General features: G+C 40.5%; 1 protein-coding gene across 2 annotated transcripts in view; it reads left to right on the forward strand.

The window, feature by feature from the left end:
- Positions 1-17,299, forward strand: part of CYRIA (CYFIP related Rac1 interactor A) — a 97,987-nt gene that overhangs the window by 63,012 nt on the left and 17,676 nt on the right. For both annotated transcript variants that reach the window (XM_058668253.1, XM_058668254.1), the window contains exon 2: positions 7,328-7,407. In XM_058668253.1, the coding sequence (XP_058524236.1) occupies positions 7,338-7,407 (70 nt within the window). In that variant the 5' untranslated portion in view covers positions 7,328-7,337. The remainder of the gene's footprint in view (positions 1-7,327; positions 7,408-17,299) is intronic.

The raw sequence follows: 17,299 nt of genomic DNA on the forward strand, positions 1-17,299 counted from the left end.
TGGGGACCACGGGCTCCCTAAAATGCCCAGACAGGAGCCCCTTTGGCTTGTGGAGTCCCAGATCTGAAGTCTTGAGCAAAAAAGAACATAGACTTTAGATTAACGGACTTCTTTTCTTAATTACTGTTTTGTATGATATAATTTGTAGGTACAGGAATTCCTCCCATTCTTTCTCCTTCCTCACTCCCGTTTTCCCTCCTGTTGCTGCCCAGCAGTGAGGAGACTTGATGCACAGAGCCAATGACCATTCTCATGGACTGCTGACTGATGGTCAATAGCTCAAGTTAATTAGCAGCAGACTTTTAAAGACTGAGAGTTACATAGGCAAGGAAGGAGAGTCTGAAACAGCATGTGGCTTATGCGCTTGAATGCAAGCCAGGGTCAATCAGTAGGCAATGTGTACTTCTAGCAGGCTACCAATAATTAAACAGCATACACAAGAAGAAAAAGTACCCATCTTCCACCTGTCATCAAACCTTGAGCACTGGGGAGTTCCTGTGCCCATGCTTTTCCATTCCAACTGCCTCAGGACCTTTGCCCTGAGTCCCTGGAGTTTTCTCACAGGTTTATAGCTGGCTACAGTTTCACACTGGCAAGGTTCTCCATTGTCCTGTCCTAATTAGTTGTCTTTCTGCAAGGGAATTCCTACACCCATGTCTTCCCGTCCAAGTGCTTCGGGATCTTTGCCCTGAATTCTCAGAGCTTTCTCACAAAATTACATTTGGTTACAGTTTTACACTAGCAAGGTTTGTCAGCCAGATTTCTGTCTTCCCACACCCCCTGCCATTTTTCCTCATATTATCACAATAGTATAATCCCTTAGTAGCAGTTACAAGTTTAACTTTCTGCTATTTAAGTGTATCATGACATGGTAGGTATAGGCAAAGGTCATACTAGGCATCTGGTGTCATGCTGAACGGATATATTTAACTGTTTCAATGGGAGTTCTACTTTTGTTTGGGAATAGAGACACATAGTGCAAGGTGGTATGCTGGTCTCCATTACACAGTTCATCTGTGAGAATATACATATGTTCTCCATTATACATCTACTTTGTATTTTGCATGAAAGCTGCCTTATATCAGAGAGAACATATGATATTTGTCCATTTGGGATTAGCTTATGTCACTATTCATAATGGTCTCAAGTTGGGACCATTTTGTTGCAAATGGTAGGATTTCATTCCTTTTTATAGTTGCATAGTGTTACATGGAGTAGATGTACCACAGTTTCTTATCTAATCCGCTCTCTATGGACATCTGGATTGTTTCCATGTCAAAATCGAGTGTGACTCTATCTTCCATCTTTTGTTGTCTTGGAAAACTGTTAACCATTTTAAACCTCCTACCCTGCTCCAATGTCTGTGAAGATAAATATGATAGCATGAGGTTACTTGAAAGGTGTAAGTGAAATAAGTTATGTGAAACCTGCTAATACAGTGCCAGCCACAAAGGAGGCATGTAATAAGATGCTAACATCTTATTTTTCTCACATATGATATAAAAAATCAATCTGGTTGGCACTTAGTACATATGTACCTAGTGCATACTGTTATTTTCATGATTAATTAGCATCTGTGAGCACTCACTGTTTTTCAGGAATTTGTAATGTGCTTTCAGAGAGATTACTTTCTTACATTAAAGCTGTGCTCACTCCCTGAGTAAAACGTATGTCATCTGAGGACAGAAGCTGTAGGTTTCCATGCCTACTGCACCTGCCCCAAAGATAAGGACGTTCAGGAATTCATTGATTGCCATCATTGTTAAGTGGCAGTTTGTTTTTAGGTGTGTGTCCCCAGCACGGTCAACCTGGAGCAAGATGACCCATATCAGCAAGAGTGGGTTGCAGTCTCAGGTCTGTGGCTTCATTTAGCTTGCTGGTGAAGCTATGGCATTCATTTCCTGTCAGCAGAGACATGAAAGAGCCACTTTAGTTGTGTTTTCTCCATTAGAAATTTGTGTTTTCCTTAGACTGAACACTGAATTTACGAAATGATAAGCATTCATGCAAACACTTGGTTAAAACTACAGGTTTTTTTTAATATTTCTGGGTATTTATTTTAACAATAATCTTATGTTTTCAAAACCAGTTATTTGGGCTTGCCGCTGTAACCTTCCGTCTCTCCTCTCTGTATATCTGTCTTTCCAAAAAATCTTTTTTAAAAAAGTTGTTTGTACTTGAGATTTTTGCATTGAAAATGGGAACTAATCTATACAGAAATATCTGAAGAATACAGCCTCTATTACAAAGTTGCACGGAGATTGTTCTTTGTGGAAATTATTTTCTTTCTTAGCTTTCTATTTCTTTCAACCAGTTTTACACTAACTTTAATAGGCCCGAGTTTCCAGTTTGATAAATATTATATCTCCTAAGCATATCTTTGATGACAAAATATGCAAACATTTCCAAAATGTGGTATGTTGTGCAGAAAAACCCCTCTTGGAAACATTGACCTAATTGAAGGTTGTTGTGAACGAATGATACATGGAGTTTCGGAAAGCAAACCTGGAAGAAAGAAAATGAAAGGACTGTGAGTGTCACGTGCATTTGTGTGATTCCCTGGATCTTTTCAACCATGGATGAATTGTAATGGTCAACAGTTGCAGCTCTTATTTTCGCAGTATTTTACAGCTCACATGGAGCTTTTATACTTGTGCGCTTAGCTCTGGTGAGAGTTCCCCCCAGGAAGTAATGTTGTGTCACTGTTTGGCAGATGAGGGACACAAGACTCCCAGCTAAAATGAGCTGCTGTGCAGTAATGAGGCAGATAGATGGTGCCTTATGTCTGTGAAGCTCTTACAAACGCGCTTCTTTGTGCTTTTGTCCAGTCGCTGCTTGCACTACACATCTTTTGAACACATTGGTTGATCAAATTGTTATTTTAGACTACTCTGTGGTCACATTCTCCATACTGTGTGTTTATTAGTAAACTCGGCTTATAAAGTCATAGAAATTAGGCCCAGTCAATAGCTGAAGCCAAGATGCCAAGGATCCAATGACCCGATGCTTACTTACCTTCAGTTTGGCAGAGATGATGCATCTGTACGTCCAGGCATAGAGGCAGACTGGTACCTCTGCAAAACCGAGGGTATCCAGAGTGGTCATACAGGAAAGGAGGACCACCTCCCAGTGCTGCTATCCAAAGCAGGCACTAACGGGATCCAGGAGCTTCCATCAGGGCCCCATCCCTTCCTTGAGACTTTTCCAACCGATACATCCTTTCCTGTCTCTTCATTTGCTACCCAAAGCTTTGCAGTCTCTGCCATTGTCTTGTCCTTCCTCACCCTCTCTATAGTAACGTAGGCCTGAGGATTATTGCATGTACCCCAGTATCCATATGATATTACAGTCACGATGTCTGAATCTCTAGAGATGCCGAGGGAGTCATTCTATGTGGGCCCTGCATTGTGGGGTTAGCTTTTACAATCTAAGCAACTGACCCATTTCCAATAATAACATGTTCTTCAGTCTTAGAATCTGCATGTGTGCCTGTGTAACTACAACATGTTGTAGTGGGCATTTCACTACAAAAATGGTCTCTGGATTTCCAGAGATGCCAAAGGAGTCATACTGTGTGCACCCATGCACTGTGGAGTTAACTTTTACAATCTAAGCAGTTGATCCATTTCTGATGACAACATGCTCCACAGATGGCTTACTAGACTCATTCCTGATCCAACTCTATTATCATCCTTTATGGAATCTATTTTTAATAGTTTTATATTTTGTGTCACTTCTTGCCATATATTTTTCTTCAAATAATTTTTCCTCTCTTCTATGATTGAGGAAATCTTGAATTTACATAGAGTTTCTTTACCTATAGAAAGTGTCAAGAATAATCATTCTTTTAAAGGATTTGGGTCAAGGTCTTCCTTGTGAGCTCAGAGCTCAGCTGAATTACTGCATCCCCTCACACAGAAGCTCTGACTTTCAGGAAAAGACGCAAGTAGCTGGCACCCCTTGGGACAGACCAGGAGCAGGTCATGTTATGAGGGCAGCCATGAAGTCACTGGATGGAACCTATTATCCAGAATTCCCAGCTTTGAGGAATAAACTCGGGATTTCCAAATGAGGCTGTGCTGCTGCCGTGTGGCTGTGAAACCATTGCTCTGCCCAACGAAGCTCTGAGACTCTGTTCACCCTCTGATGTGACTTCCCCGGCAAGGTAGCCCTTGCTCGTGGCTGCAGGAGACAGTTCAGTCTTGAGTCTCTGTTAACAAGGAGCACTGCTTAATCATAAAAACTAGGACCTTCTCTGGACTAGCCTACTGATTCCTAGCTTCTAAACATCAGTTCTTGAAAAGAGCCGGCTATTTCTCTTTGCTTTGTCTAAAACATTAAAACCAAATGGATAAAGAAAATCAAAGACCTTCCTGAAGTAAATGATGCTAGTGTGTAACCTATGAGTCAGTGAGGAAATTAATAAGAAAAACTAAAACTGTTTTTGAATGCAGGAAAATAAAATAAAAATATCAAACCAGTGATATAGTGGTCATTCAGTAACATGTTATTTAACTTCATGTTGCGGTAAATTTTCTATTTTTCTCTCCGTTGTTGATTTTGTTTTATGGATTTTCATTTAAGGGGATGTGTTGTTGAGACTATTACATACAATTGTGAAGATAAAATGGAGTATACACTCTACTTCTAAATCAAAGATGGACTCCCAACAAAACTACTAAATGTATCTTGACAATAAGATACTTTATTCTCTGCCATTGTCCATGCCTTCAATGTCAGGATACACTTAAACAGCAGAATGATGAACTTATGACTGATTGTGAAGGACTATCCTATTGTAATGACATGGGGGAAGTTATTGGAGAGAGGCAATTTGAGGAGAGAAGAAGGGAAATCCCAGAGCCTATGGAATTGTATCATGATATAATAATAATAGTGAAAGAAAATGTAAAAATTCTCTCTCTCTCTCTCTCTCTCTCTCTCTCTCTCTCTCTCTCTCTCTCTCTCCAAATGCATAAGCACTCCACGAGAGCTTGTGAGTGACATCTGGCGGTGGCAATGGACCACACCAGTTCTGGACTGTACTTTGCCAGACCCTGCCTCCCATAGGTTTTCTCAAAATATCTTGGAAAAAATATGGATGAAGTCAGAGGGGAAAAAAAGGAAGAATGAAAGAAATGATAGTGAAGCTTCTCTTGAGACAGAAAATATGGTGTTTATCTGTAAGTGTGTGTATGTGTGTGTATATTCACTTCATACATTCTCAGAGCACGGGAAGTCTCAGAAGTAGCTAGTCCAACCTTCTGCTCAACGCATTATCATTTTTACAGCACTGAGAATGGCTTATATAACTGCCATTTCTATTTAAATATCACTGATGAGATAAAGTTCAGTATTTCATAAGACATATCACTGAATATTCAGACAACAGTAATGGTTAGAAATTTTTTGTCATGACATTGAATGAGCATGTGCCTCATTATTTCCTCATTGGCCTTAGTTCTCTTCCCTAGAGGCACACAGGACCTCTCTAATCCATCTTGCATAAGATAACCCTCAGTAAGTATTTGATGGCTCTTAGAATAGTGAGGCTGATGTTGCTGATCATATCATCTTCAGCAAGAAGGGAGCATCTAACATCTCTTGAGCACCCCTTGTATGTGCTGTGCCGAGCATTTCATGTTCTTACCTCATTGATTCTCACAACTTGCTGAAATAAATGCTTCTCACGAGTTCTTTTAGAGATGAGGAAACTGAGGTCTCCAGAAATGGAATTTCCTGCCATGAACAACATAGGAGCAGAAAGGAGCTGGGATCAGGATCAGGCAGTGCGACGAGCGATGGAGATTTCTTGGTGGACCTCTCCTGGCTTCATGGTAGTGTTCTGCCCCATGGAAGACACGTGCAAATGCATGTCTGTGTTCTCAGGGGAGGATGGCAGAGACCAGAAGACACCATTGGCTGTGACTTCTTGCACTCATCCTTCGTGTGCGTTCTTTTCTCATGAGATCCTTATAACAGGAGCATAAGAGCATAATCTTACAGGTTCTTGCATCAGGGTTAATAGTCTTAGAAGCCAGATGAGTAGCAAGTTGTGATTATAGTGATTTTTTTCAAGTCAATCCATCACAAGAGTTGCACTTACAGAAGAGTTAGATGGGTGGTTTCCACAAAGCCCTGCCCTGATGGCCAGTTGGCTCTCCATAAAGGTGGGCCAGTTAGATGAGAAGATGAGTGGATGCATGGCCTCCCTTAGAAGACAGTTCTTTTCTAGAAAGCTCAGAAAGCTCTTCACAGAATATAATTGGCATCAGTGCCTAAAGTACTGATTTTTCTAATACAGTGTACTTTGTTGTAGTTTTAACATCATGAATAAATGAAATAAATGTTCAAGTCTGTTCTCCAAAGAGACTTCATGTCCTTTTCCTGATTGTCATGCTTTCTGCAGTTTAGGCCAGATGTCCCTAAGTTTAGGGACCTGGTATCTCAGTCTGCCACCAACTTGGGTTGAGAGCAATAGAAATGTTGCCAGTTACTTTAAAGAAAATACAATGAAACAAAATGAAACAAAACCACTACATTCTACCTTCTATCAACTTTTGTAGGTTGTGATTACAGACATGTAAATTTCTATTTCTCTGTTGATCAGATTCACCTTTGCAAATGTTTTAGACCATGATTTCCCTTGAGCATAACTTTTTGGATTTAATGCTTTTTCATTTTTGTGCTTCATGAAGTGTCCAGTCTCTTGTCACATCTCTGGGACTTCTCACTTTCCAAGAGTTACACCTCTGAGAAAGTTGATCTCCCCTGCATGTTAACAAGAGTCCCTGGGCTTAGGTGTGTGCTGAACTCTGCACTTCATGAACCAGAAGAAGCTCATTTTTCCAGATAATTTCATAATGTCGTCTTTGTTGTGCTTGTCTGTTGACATGTCAAGGGGAGGGGAAAAAATTAAAAACCAGAAATAGTAACTGTAAGGAGTCAGAGGACTAGGAAAGGAGCAAGAGGGAGCAGCTAGAAGCACTGTGTAGAACACATCTGTAACTAAACCACCTGACTGTTGTGATCAGTGTTCTTTGTTGTTTTTATTAGCATAATGACTGAATGCAATGTGCCAGTGCATTCTCCAGACAGACCTCATGACCCTTGCATCATCTGCAGGATTTGTGTGGTTTAAGCTGGATGCCCCATGTTTAAGAGACTCAGGACCTGGGAGGAACGAGTTGCTATGTTACTACACATTACCCAAGATGGAGATGCTTCCTGTGGCACTTGAGCCGTAGCTGTAGGACGTCTGGTGGTATTCATGCCAATCTGACTTTTCTGTTGCTAATGGTATTTATTTTTGTGTTGTCTCTGCTAGGTTTGCTGGGATGGGAAACCTGCTCAAAGTCCTTACCAGGGAAATTGAAAACTATCCACACTTTTTCCTGGATTTTGAAAGTAAGTTCCAAAGATTATTACATCCTAATGAAAACAATTCCTTTTTTATGGCTTATTGATAGAGAAGTTATAGCATAAAGATGTTATGTGATACTTAGTCCACATTCAAATGGTGCTATGCATTCTTCCTGCGATCATTTCTCGGAATATTTTTCTTCTGTGCTTTTAGAAATTCAATGAAAAATCATTTTAATGTGTCCATGATTGTTTTTGAAATTAGGAATAGTCAACTTTCACAAATCCACATAAATCATCATTTTGTATTTCCCCCCCAAAAAAACTTTTATGAATTAGTAGGTATAATAATGTACAAAATTAATATTGAAACACCTCTGGACAGGAAAGAAAGTAGTCACCACTAACAGAAATACAATACTTTTGGTTATTTCCACCTATTCTGTAAGAATTATTTGAATGCATGGAATCATTTTAAGATTTTGAGGTTACTAGTCCCTATCCCTTTTATCCAAGAGGTTGCTTCTTTTAGCAAACATTTCCGTTTTTTCTTAAGTAAAAATGACTTAAGAATCATGACTAAATATTACATAGATTCTCTTTTACCTTGTCTGTTTTATTGATGAAATATATTATACAAATGAAACATTCATGTATAATGAAACTAAATCTGTATTTCCAACTTCTGTTTTATGTGTCCCTTTTTAAAATGACATTTCCCCCAGCAGCAAGCACAGTAAATGGCTTTTCCCCCAGTGTTCACCACTTGTTATATACTTTAATCTGCCTTAAACAGTAATTTTTCATGTGTTTTATTTATATTCCAGATGATAGTTGTAATTTCCTTATATATAGATTAATAATCTTCTTAACAGTGGTTTGCTAAGTAAATGCTAGAAGATTTCTCCAAGAAATGCCAGAATAAAAGGCGTCTTCTCAATACATTTAGTGTGTTTGAAGCAGTTAGTAAGAAAGTAGCCCAAAGGCTCATATGGCCTGTAAATACAGATATCTTAAATTATATTCAAGGAAAGATGTCTCACTTTTGATCAATATGACTGTGTTGTTGGTGTTGTTGCAGTTGCTGTTAAGCTCAGCTCACAGGGGCAGAGCTGAGAGCTCCAAAGTCAGGCCCACTGGATCCATGGGAAGAAATGCGCCTTTCTGTGGGCCTAACTTTTGCTGCTCCTCTAAAATGTACCTGAAGGTAGTTTAAACAGTTTGTAGAAAATGGTATTAAAAGATACATTTTCTTTGGTGGAAAAAAAAAGAGATCCATACATATGAAAAGTCTTCAAAAAGTTCATGAAACGGATATTATGAAAAACTATGGCTGGATATTAAAAATAATGTTTTACATCAGAATAAGCTTATCTTTTAATTCCACTTTCCATGACCTTTTGGAAGGGTTCTGTTTTATTTTGTTACTGTTAAAATAATGATGCATTAACAGCTGTTTCTAGGATAGTCTGTGCTCTGACCACCCATGTTTTTGTTATTAGCCTTTTAAGTCACTACCTTCCATTTCTTACCATTCACTGTTGTTTGTGGGAAGCCCCGTGTTCCAAGTGCCCCTGCCTATGCTTGTCTGGACCTATTGGAATTCAGAATCCCCACTTGCCTGTTGAACTGTCCCTGGTTTCTTGGCTTCCCACAAAAGCAAATGTTAATTTATTTATCAAATACAAATTTAGAAACCTTTATCTTAATAAAAATGAAATATACAGAGAGTAAATCAGTAGTGGCTTTCAGTTGGCATCTCTGGGGGACCAGGCTTGAAATGCTCCAGTTGGGAATCCCTGTTCCATTTTGTAAGGCAGATGTGGGTTGAGCAAGTCCTCAATTTCTCCTTCTCTCCAATAAGAGTACTCTGATCTGGTCATTCTTTGCACATTTTCTTAACGTCCTACATAAAGAAAGTTCACAGTGGTGAAATAAAGCATTAAGAAGTCTTGAATTTGAGTGAGATTCATGGTTTGAAAACTCCATTTGTGAAGCTGCAGTTTATTCAAAATCAGGACATGTGCCCAGATTATCATGCCTAGTAGCTCATTACTATGAATAGAGCTATTGAATTTCGGGAAAATAGCAGATTAACTTTAGAAAAATTGTATAGAACTCTGTTTATTTCTTCTTTCATCCCAAAGTGATTAACTTCATTCTCCTGGAACTGTGAAAAGATAACTAACTGAGGTGAAGCAAGAAGATAACTAACTGAGAAACTGCCCTTACGAGCTCATCACAAACAGCTTTCTAGAACCGCTGCCACTACCTTTCTGCTCCTGAATAGAAAGGACATCTTTGACATCTGCAGATTAATACATATAGTTGGAAAGGGCAATTATTTTGCTTTTTTATGCTGAAAACTCTGTTTTCTAAACGTACTTTTCAAGAAAGCATATTACTGACTTGGAGGGATAGAAAAGATGGGCTATGTTCACAATTTTCCCTGGAATCTATAAATTTAAGCATAATCCCCCAAGAGTATTTGTACCATGTTTGTGACCTTCCATGAAAGCCAGGGCGCATCAGAATTCAGAGTTAACCCAGAACAGTGCAGTCGTTGCCTTGTGAAGTCTCCAGCTACAACAAAGGATAAGATAGGCACACACTTCAGGACAGAATAAAGAACTTAAGAGAAGCATTGTGTGGCATGTGTAAAGAGGGAGAAAGAGTATTGTTGAGTTTCTGAAAGTAGAAAACTGCATAAGGAATAGGAGGGGTTTCCTGGCAAGAGGTGGCATTTGAAATGGGACTAAAGAGAGAGTGGTTTTTCTGCAGACATAAATGGGAAGAGGTGCTTTCTAACAGATGGAAACCATATGTTTGAACCATAGACACTGAAGCAGAAAGTGTGTGTAATGGCAATTTGAGGAACAGGGTACGAGTGGAAATGTGCCTGAAGTCCTGCTAGTGATTGCAGGACCGACCAGATGAACCAAGAAGGCACCCAGTATGGTTCAGGCATTATCCTTGCAGTCCAGGAGTGCATGTCATTCCCAGAACAAAAGTATCGTTAAAAATACCTGGCAGACTTCTTCTTTCTTGTCTGAAGAGATTATTTATTTGTTTATCCATTTATTCTTGACTTAAAAGATTATTTATTTATCCATTTATTCATTTATTTATTAATCTGAAAGCATCACAGAAAGACACGCACTTTCTTTTTACTTAATTCTCTGAGCCTCACCCAGAATTCGAACTGAGTGGTCTTTTCACATAGATCTTCATTTTACCAATTTTTCCAGGTGCTTTTGGTGACTAACAAGTTTGGGAATCACTCTAAATAATGCATCTGAGTGGATCAGTCAGTAGCCAATCCTGTTGTGAGGGCAGCTAAGCCAAGTAGCCTTCCAAGTTCCATGATTTGGAACATGTAGTGGAAGATCATCAAAATAGCCAGAAGTTCAAATAGATGAAAGTATGTGCTTCTTTCTCACACTTGTCTCTCTTGGCAATCAGCAAACTACTTGATCTATCAAGTAGGCTTTTGGGATCTGATTAGTCATTTTTCCAAAGAAGATAAAGCAAGTTGCTAGTAGTCACATGAAAAGCTGTTCACTTTCATAACCATGAAAGGGTTACACTCCAAATTACACTGAGATAGCACTTCGTACGTGTTAGGATTGTTCTAATCAAAGAGAGTCCATAAAATGTGCTGGGAAAGCCTCCCTACCCTTCGGATTATCATCCATTCAGTAGTTTGAAGCATGGGGTCTTTTACAAATGAAAAATAGCCAATATTTTCCTCACATATTTTGTGTGTTAGAATGAAATGCTCGGTGATGTCTAACATGAATGAAAATCATCGTGTAACCTCAGATTCATACTTAGCAAAGTTAGCCCCGATTCTTTGGTCTTGTCTGATATTTCAAACATATTGAAATGTCCCTGCTTTTCTCAAAATGGGAGATTGTTTTTGGTCTAAACAAGATTGAAACAAAGTTCACCTGATAGAGCTAAGAGTTTTTTCTTTATTATTGTAGTAAGAGCACTTAACAAGAAATCTCTACTTTATGAGATTTTAACCGTTATTCAATATTATTTATGAGCATGTATTTAGAGTACATTCCTAGACATATTCATTTCATCTCACTGCAACTCCAGATCCATTGATCAGCGACTCATGGTCTTCTTCCTATGAAGTTCCTGACAGTCCCCACCCTGCTCTCTACTTCCTGTTGGACCATTTTGCAAAACTCAGATGAGGGGAATCATGCAAGATGTATCCTTTGTGACTGGTTGATTTCATTTAGCAGAATGTCTTCAAGATTCATCATGCATGTTGTACATGGCAGAAGCCCCAGCTTTTGTAAGGCTCAAATTAATATGAATACTTGGAGCCTGGCACAATAGCCTAGTGGCTAAAGCCTTGCCTTGCATGTCCCAGGATCCCATATGGACATCTATTCATAACCTGGTTACTCCGCTTCCCATCCAGCTCTCCATTTGTGACCTGGGAAAATAGTAAAGGATGGCCCAAAGTTTTGGGACCCTGCACTCATTTGGAAGAAATTCCTGGCCCTAGCTTTGGATTGGCTCAGTTCCGGCCATCTGTTTCGGCCACTTGGGGAGTGAACCAGCAGATGGAAGATCTTTATATCTCCTTCTCTCTGTAAATCTGCCTTTTCAATAAAAATAAACAAACCATAAAAAATAGTTGAACTCTTAGAACTGCTCGAACAAGGAAGGCCATGGGTTCTCAAATTGAAAAGCTCACAAATTTGAAACACTGGTGTCCCAGGAATTTTGGTGCAGGGGTGCTGAGACTGTTGGTATGCACTGTGTAGTCTCCTTTGTGCATGCTTGATGGAACCGGAACTCCTCATTACAGCCACTCAGATGCAGTTTTTGAGCTGATCATAGAGGACATTTTCTGTGCTGGGCATCTGCTGTTTGTGAATACATACAGGACCTTCAGTCCTTTAGGGAGGCAGGTAAACCACCTCCTTGATGCAGTGATGATAAATGACCTATCAGGAGCACGGCTTGAGCTGTACCATTCATAAGTCAGATACGCGTTTGATCTAAGATTCGTAGAAGAGAGATCTGGAAGAGTCCTGGGAGACTTCCAAGAATGGGTGACAGGAGTGTCAGGTCTGGCTTCTGTTGACGGTAGCATTCTTACTGGCATGGGCTGCTCCTGAGAACTGCTCCTATGTCACCTGTCACTTGACTGCATGGTCACTGGGCACATACTGCTGTCAGAAGCTGTCACGGATTGTCTGCGACTAACTTTTTTGGAAGACATCATTTATTCCTCTCATCACCTGTCATCATGGCAAGCATGTAAAAAGTGACCAGGCACTCATTCATTTGTGAAAGCTGAAAAGCTTATTCTCAATGACTACCACAGACTGGAAGGGGGAGTGCAAAGAGGGAATAGAATAGAGCTAACAGGAACAAAGAGCAGATGGAAGAAAGGATTAAGTTCTAGTGTTATGTAGCATGGTAGGGTGAACACATGTGAAAAGAATTTCACTGTATATTTCAGAAGGGCCAGGAGAGAGGAGAAGTTATAAATACTTGAGATGATGGATATGCTAATCCTGATTTTATAATTATAGATTCCATTATATACATTTATCAGAATACCACACTGTGCCTTGTTACTATGTATAATTATAATACATCAATTGAATGTTTTTAAAATGAGAAAAGTTCTCAATAAACATATTCTGGATTCAATGATCCTGTCTTCACCTGCCCTGGTCCTGCAAGAGAGGCAGCATATTCTTGATTCTCAAGCCCCCCAAAGTGCCTGGCCATTCATTGTCACATCATAGATGCTCAGCAAATGTGTTGGATACATTTACCTATTATCTCGTAATGTTTCTTTCTCTGCTTTCTTTTTTTTAAAGATTTTTAAAATGTCTTATTGGAAAGTCAGTTTTACAGGGGAGGAGAGACAGAGAGAAAGATTTTCCATCCTCTGGTTCACTCCCCAAGTGGCCGAAACAGCTGGAGCTGAGCTGACCCGGACCCAGGGGCCAAGAGCTTCTCCCAGGTCTCGCACATGGGTGGCAGGGTCCCGAGGCTTTGAGCCATCCTCCACACTGCTTTCCCAGGTCAAAGCAGGGAGCTGGAAGGGAAGTAGAGCAGCCTGGATATGAAATGACACCCATATGGGATCCAGAGGCATGCAAGGTAAGGACTTAATCACTAGGCTATCATGCCGGGCCCTCTCTCTGTTTTCAATGCCAGATATTACTTTCCTTTTTTTTTTAACCTTTACTGAACAATATTTTGGAACTATAAACTGTTTCATCAATGGGTTAGCATGAACTGAAGACAGGAGTCTGTGTGTTAGCCCCAATAACTGGCAGCACTAAACACTCGCCATCTCAGACTCCATCACCAAGTAGACATTGTTCATTTTCTTCTGAGATATGCGCTTATCTCCTCTGTGATGGAAATCTCCCCGAGGCAAGGATTTAGGTAACAGCTTCTTCCTCCATTGCTATTATGTTATGTGATGCTCATTATTGGGGTGATTGGGAAATGTAAACTTAGAACCCATGGTTCTGATCGATGCAAATTCACTAAGAAGGCAGAGATGTGCCTACATTCCTAAAGCAGAAGCAGCAGCCATGGGAGGAGATTCTCAGTGGGACAGAGAGGTCCAGAGGGATGGGATCCAGGAACATTAGAAGAACATGGTTTTTCCTCAAGGAACTAATGATTTTGTTCAGGAAGTAGGGAGCAAACTCATTTAAGAGACAACTATACAGGTGTTATGGAGGAAGCTGCTCATAAATCAAGGGAGAAATGCTGTACAAAACAGAAGGAAGTACAGGTTTTAGATTGGGTCAAACAAATAGGTTCTTGGAAGAAAGTGGCTGAAAATGGTTTTCTTATACAACAAACCCACATTTATTAACGCCACAAGAACACCAACAAATCATGTGTGTAGTGATGGGAATTATTAGCAAGGAAACTGCAGAGTCTGCAGAAGACTACAATGCTGTGCCTTCCAAACAACTCTGAATCTCTTTAACCACAGGATACAACCACCTCCTTTCAAAACAAAGGCGTGGAGGCCACTAACCTGATCATCTGCGGTCTACTCAGCTGCTTCCTGCCACTGCTAGTCTCTTGCTTCACCTCTCCTTCTCTCTGCCTTCACATCAGCCAAGCATGTTCAGAGGAGGCTTGACAATGTTGGAGGAGAAAACACCAGATGTTCAGATATGTTTGGTTTAGTGTCCTTACCTTACAGAACTAGGCCCGGCACGATAGCCTGGTAGCTCAATCCTTGCCTTGCATCTGCCAGGATCCCATATAGGTGCCAGTTCAGATCTGGCTGCTCCGTTTCCCATCCAGCTCCCTTCTTATGGTCTGAGAAAGCAATTGAGCATGGCCCAAAGCCATCCTTGCACCCACATGGCAGACCCGGAGGAAGCTCCTAGTCCTGGCTTCGAATCAGCTTAGCTCTGGCAGTTGCGTCCACTTGAGGACTGAAGCAGCAGACAGAAGATCTTTCTCTCTGTCCTTCCTTCTCTTTGTACATCTGCCTTTCAAAAAAATATATATTTTTAAAAAGAACAGAACTGTGTTATTTATAAAAACATAAGGATTCAGTGACAATGGCACCTTGTGTTTCTACCATTTTTGCTTCTCAAATGTTCTCAATTTTTTTAGTCCATGCCAATATCCTTATTATGACCCTATAGATAAGGAGGATGTAAAACCGTCATTAGCTTTCCTCTCTTGTACTAAGAACTAAGCTGGAACCCTACGGCATTATTTGGTTTACCTGATGTGTAATATACAGTCCCTGGCACAGCTGGAACGACCCTTCTGCAGGGAACCTGCTGCATGTGAGTGAGCCTTCCCGGACCTTGACCAGCACGCCTGGCTCTTTTCACTCCCTGATGTGATTGTTCCAAAAGAAAGAGCTTTGGCTGTGGTGTGAGATGACTAATGGCAAATGGCCTGCACAGATAAATTTGTCAACTCAGTCACACTTGTAAGTTCCCATATACCTTTGCAATTTTGTGCCATTGCTGTAGGCAGTTTGTATTCTGCTATAAATCATTATTGCTCTGCTCCCCCAAATGTTAATAATGGATAATTATTTATGCTTCTTAATTTATCCAAAAGAGGAGAGGGATTGGAAAAGTGAGGGGTGAGTGGGAAGAATGGCTGTGGGTTTTATTTATGGCCTTGGCAAATCATTTTTGTTGTACTTCTCTTCAGTATGTAACATATTCATTGGACCACAGACACAGCTTTTCATCCTGATGAAGTGCCAGGGCTTCTTTCCAAACCAAAAGCATTGCCATCTAAATTATATTGCCTGGTCAGGTTTTTTTCGCCTCATTCGATTCTCTGTTAGGTCTTCCATGCAGCTTAAAGAAGTTGTTAGGAGAGTTTGATTGTGTTCTTGGTGCCTTAATACACAGGGAGTTTGGGGCTGTTTTCCAGAGAAGAGTGCTTTGGGGTGACTATCCTCCGGGTTGAGCCCTGCTGTTGTGCCCTGGGCTGGCCTCACCCACCTTCTTGGGCTGCCTCCCCCTGCCTGAGCACAGTGGGATGGCAAGCATGCTGCTTCACAGTCCTCAACATTGAGAGCTTCCATCTTGCCTCAGGTGACACTGCCTGGTTCAAAGCTCGTTAACAGCTACCATCCAATATTTCTAACATCCACCAGAAAATTGTGTCAAAATCAACGTGTCACCTGCAAGCAAAATTCACACTGTTTACCCTCTCTTGGTTAACAAGAGGATGTTATTATACTTATAAAATTCTAGTGAGTTCTTGACAACAAATGTACGAATGCAAGGTCGCAGTGCCCATGATACATTTTCATACTTTCTGCAACGGCGAGTGCAGAACAGGCTTTAAATCAACTCCCAGATAATGGCCAGGAAGCACTTGTTCCAGGGATCCTGGAAGTATTGGTTTCTGAAATTGCCAGTGTAAATCATCAAGATTCTTAACAGCTTCATTGTGAGACATGGGTAACCTCAGTTCCATGTAATGGTTCTCTTCAATTTCAATGCAATAATTGGCAATGATAGGAAGCTTAGAATATGGTTATTAGAAGAAACATCACCAAAGAACACATGGCTGCAACTGGAAATCAGGACCTATTTACATCCACATGAATATTAGGGCATGTGTGTGCATGTATATTTGTTTGTGTGTAGCTTCACTTGATTAGTTGTCAATCTTTGTGTTAAAAATAGAAAAGCCAAGCCCACGGTTCAAGAGCTCCTGTTCTCTCAGCAAATGCTTAAAGGGGTTGCTGATAGGTTAAATATAGTAACCTTTGCAGCCACTGATTCTTCACAGTCCCTTTCAAAATGTCTTTCCTTGACATTCTAAAAACACAATAAATTTTAAAAGCAGCATCACCAGTTGAATTTGATTAAGGAGCATGCCAAAGCCTTCCAAAGGGATCTTCCAGAAAACAAAAATGGTCACACGTTTACAATTGGAAGAATAAACCCAAGTGGAGTTTGTCACTCTGCCAGACTAAACAAGTGCTTTGTTAGTGTGTAACCCACAGCAATGAGGCGCAGAAGCACTGATGAGTTGAAGATGATTTAAAGTTGCAGAGTGATGCAGGTATGGACAACCAATGTGACCGTGGGCAAAGCAGATGAAGTGACAGTAGCAGGTGCTCACCTGCCCAGCCCAGCCTCACCTAAAGGACAACTGTGGGAAAGTCTCCTTTTTGAAGCACTTTTAAAAGCCTCTATTTTTAAAACCTCCTTGAAACCTCTCTCGCGCTGCGTGTGAGTCATCAGCAGCAGGAAGTTTTCTGATTTTTGCAGCCTCCTCTCTTAGCTCACTTAGTTTCAATCCTGTTTCATCTACAGCTTATCAAGTGGTGACTTGCTGAGACAGAGTCTGGTGAAAGCCAGATTAGAGACAAGCCTCCCCTTCCTGCCCTCCCAGGGTTGCCTTGCCTTCCTACATACACTGTGTG

This window comes from Ochotona princeps, chromosome 8 (genome assembly GCF_030435755.1).
Source record: "Ochotona princeps isolate mOchPri1 chromosome 8, mOchPri1.hap1, whole genome shotgun sequence".
Classification (NCBI taxonomy): Eukaryota; Metazoa; Chordata; class Mammalia; order Lagomorpha; family Ochotonidae; genus Ochotona; species Ochotona princeps.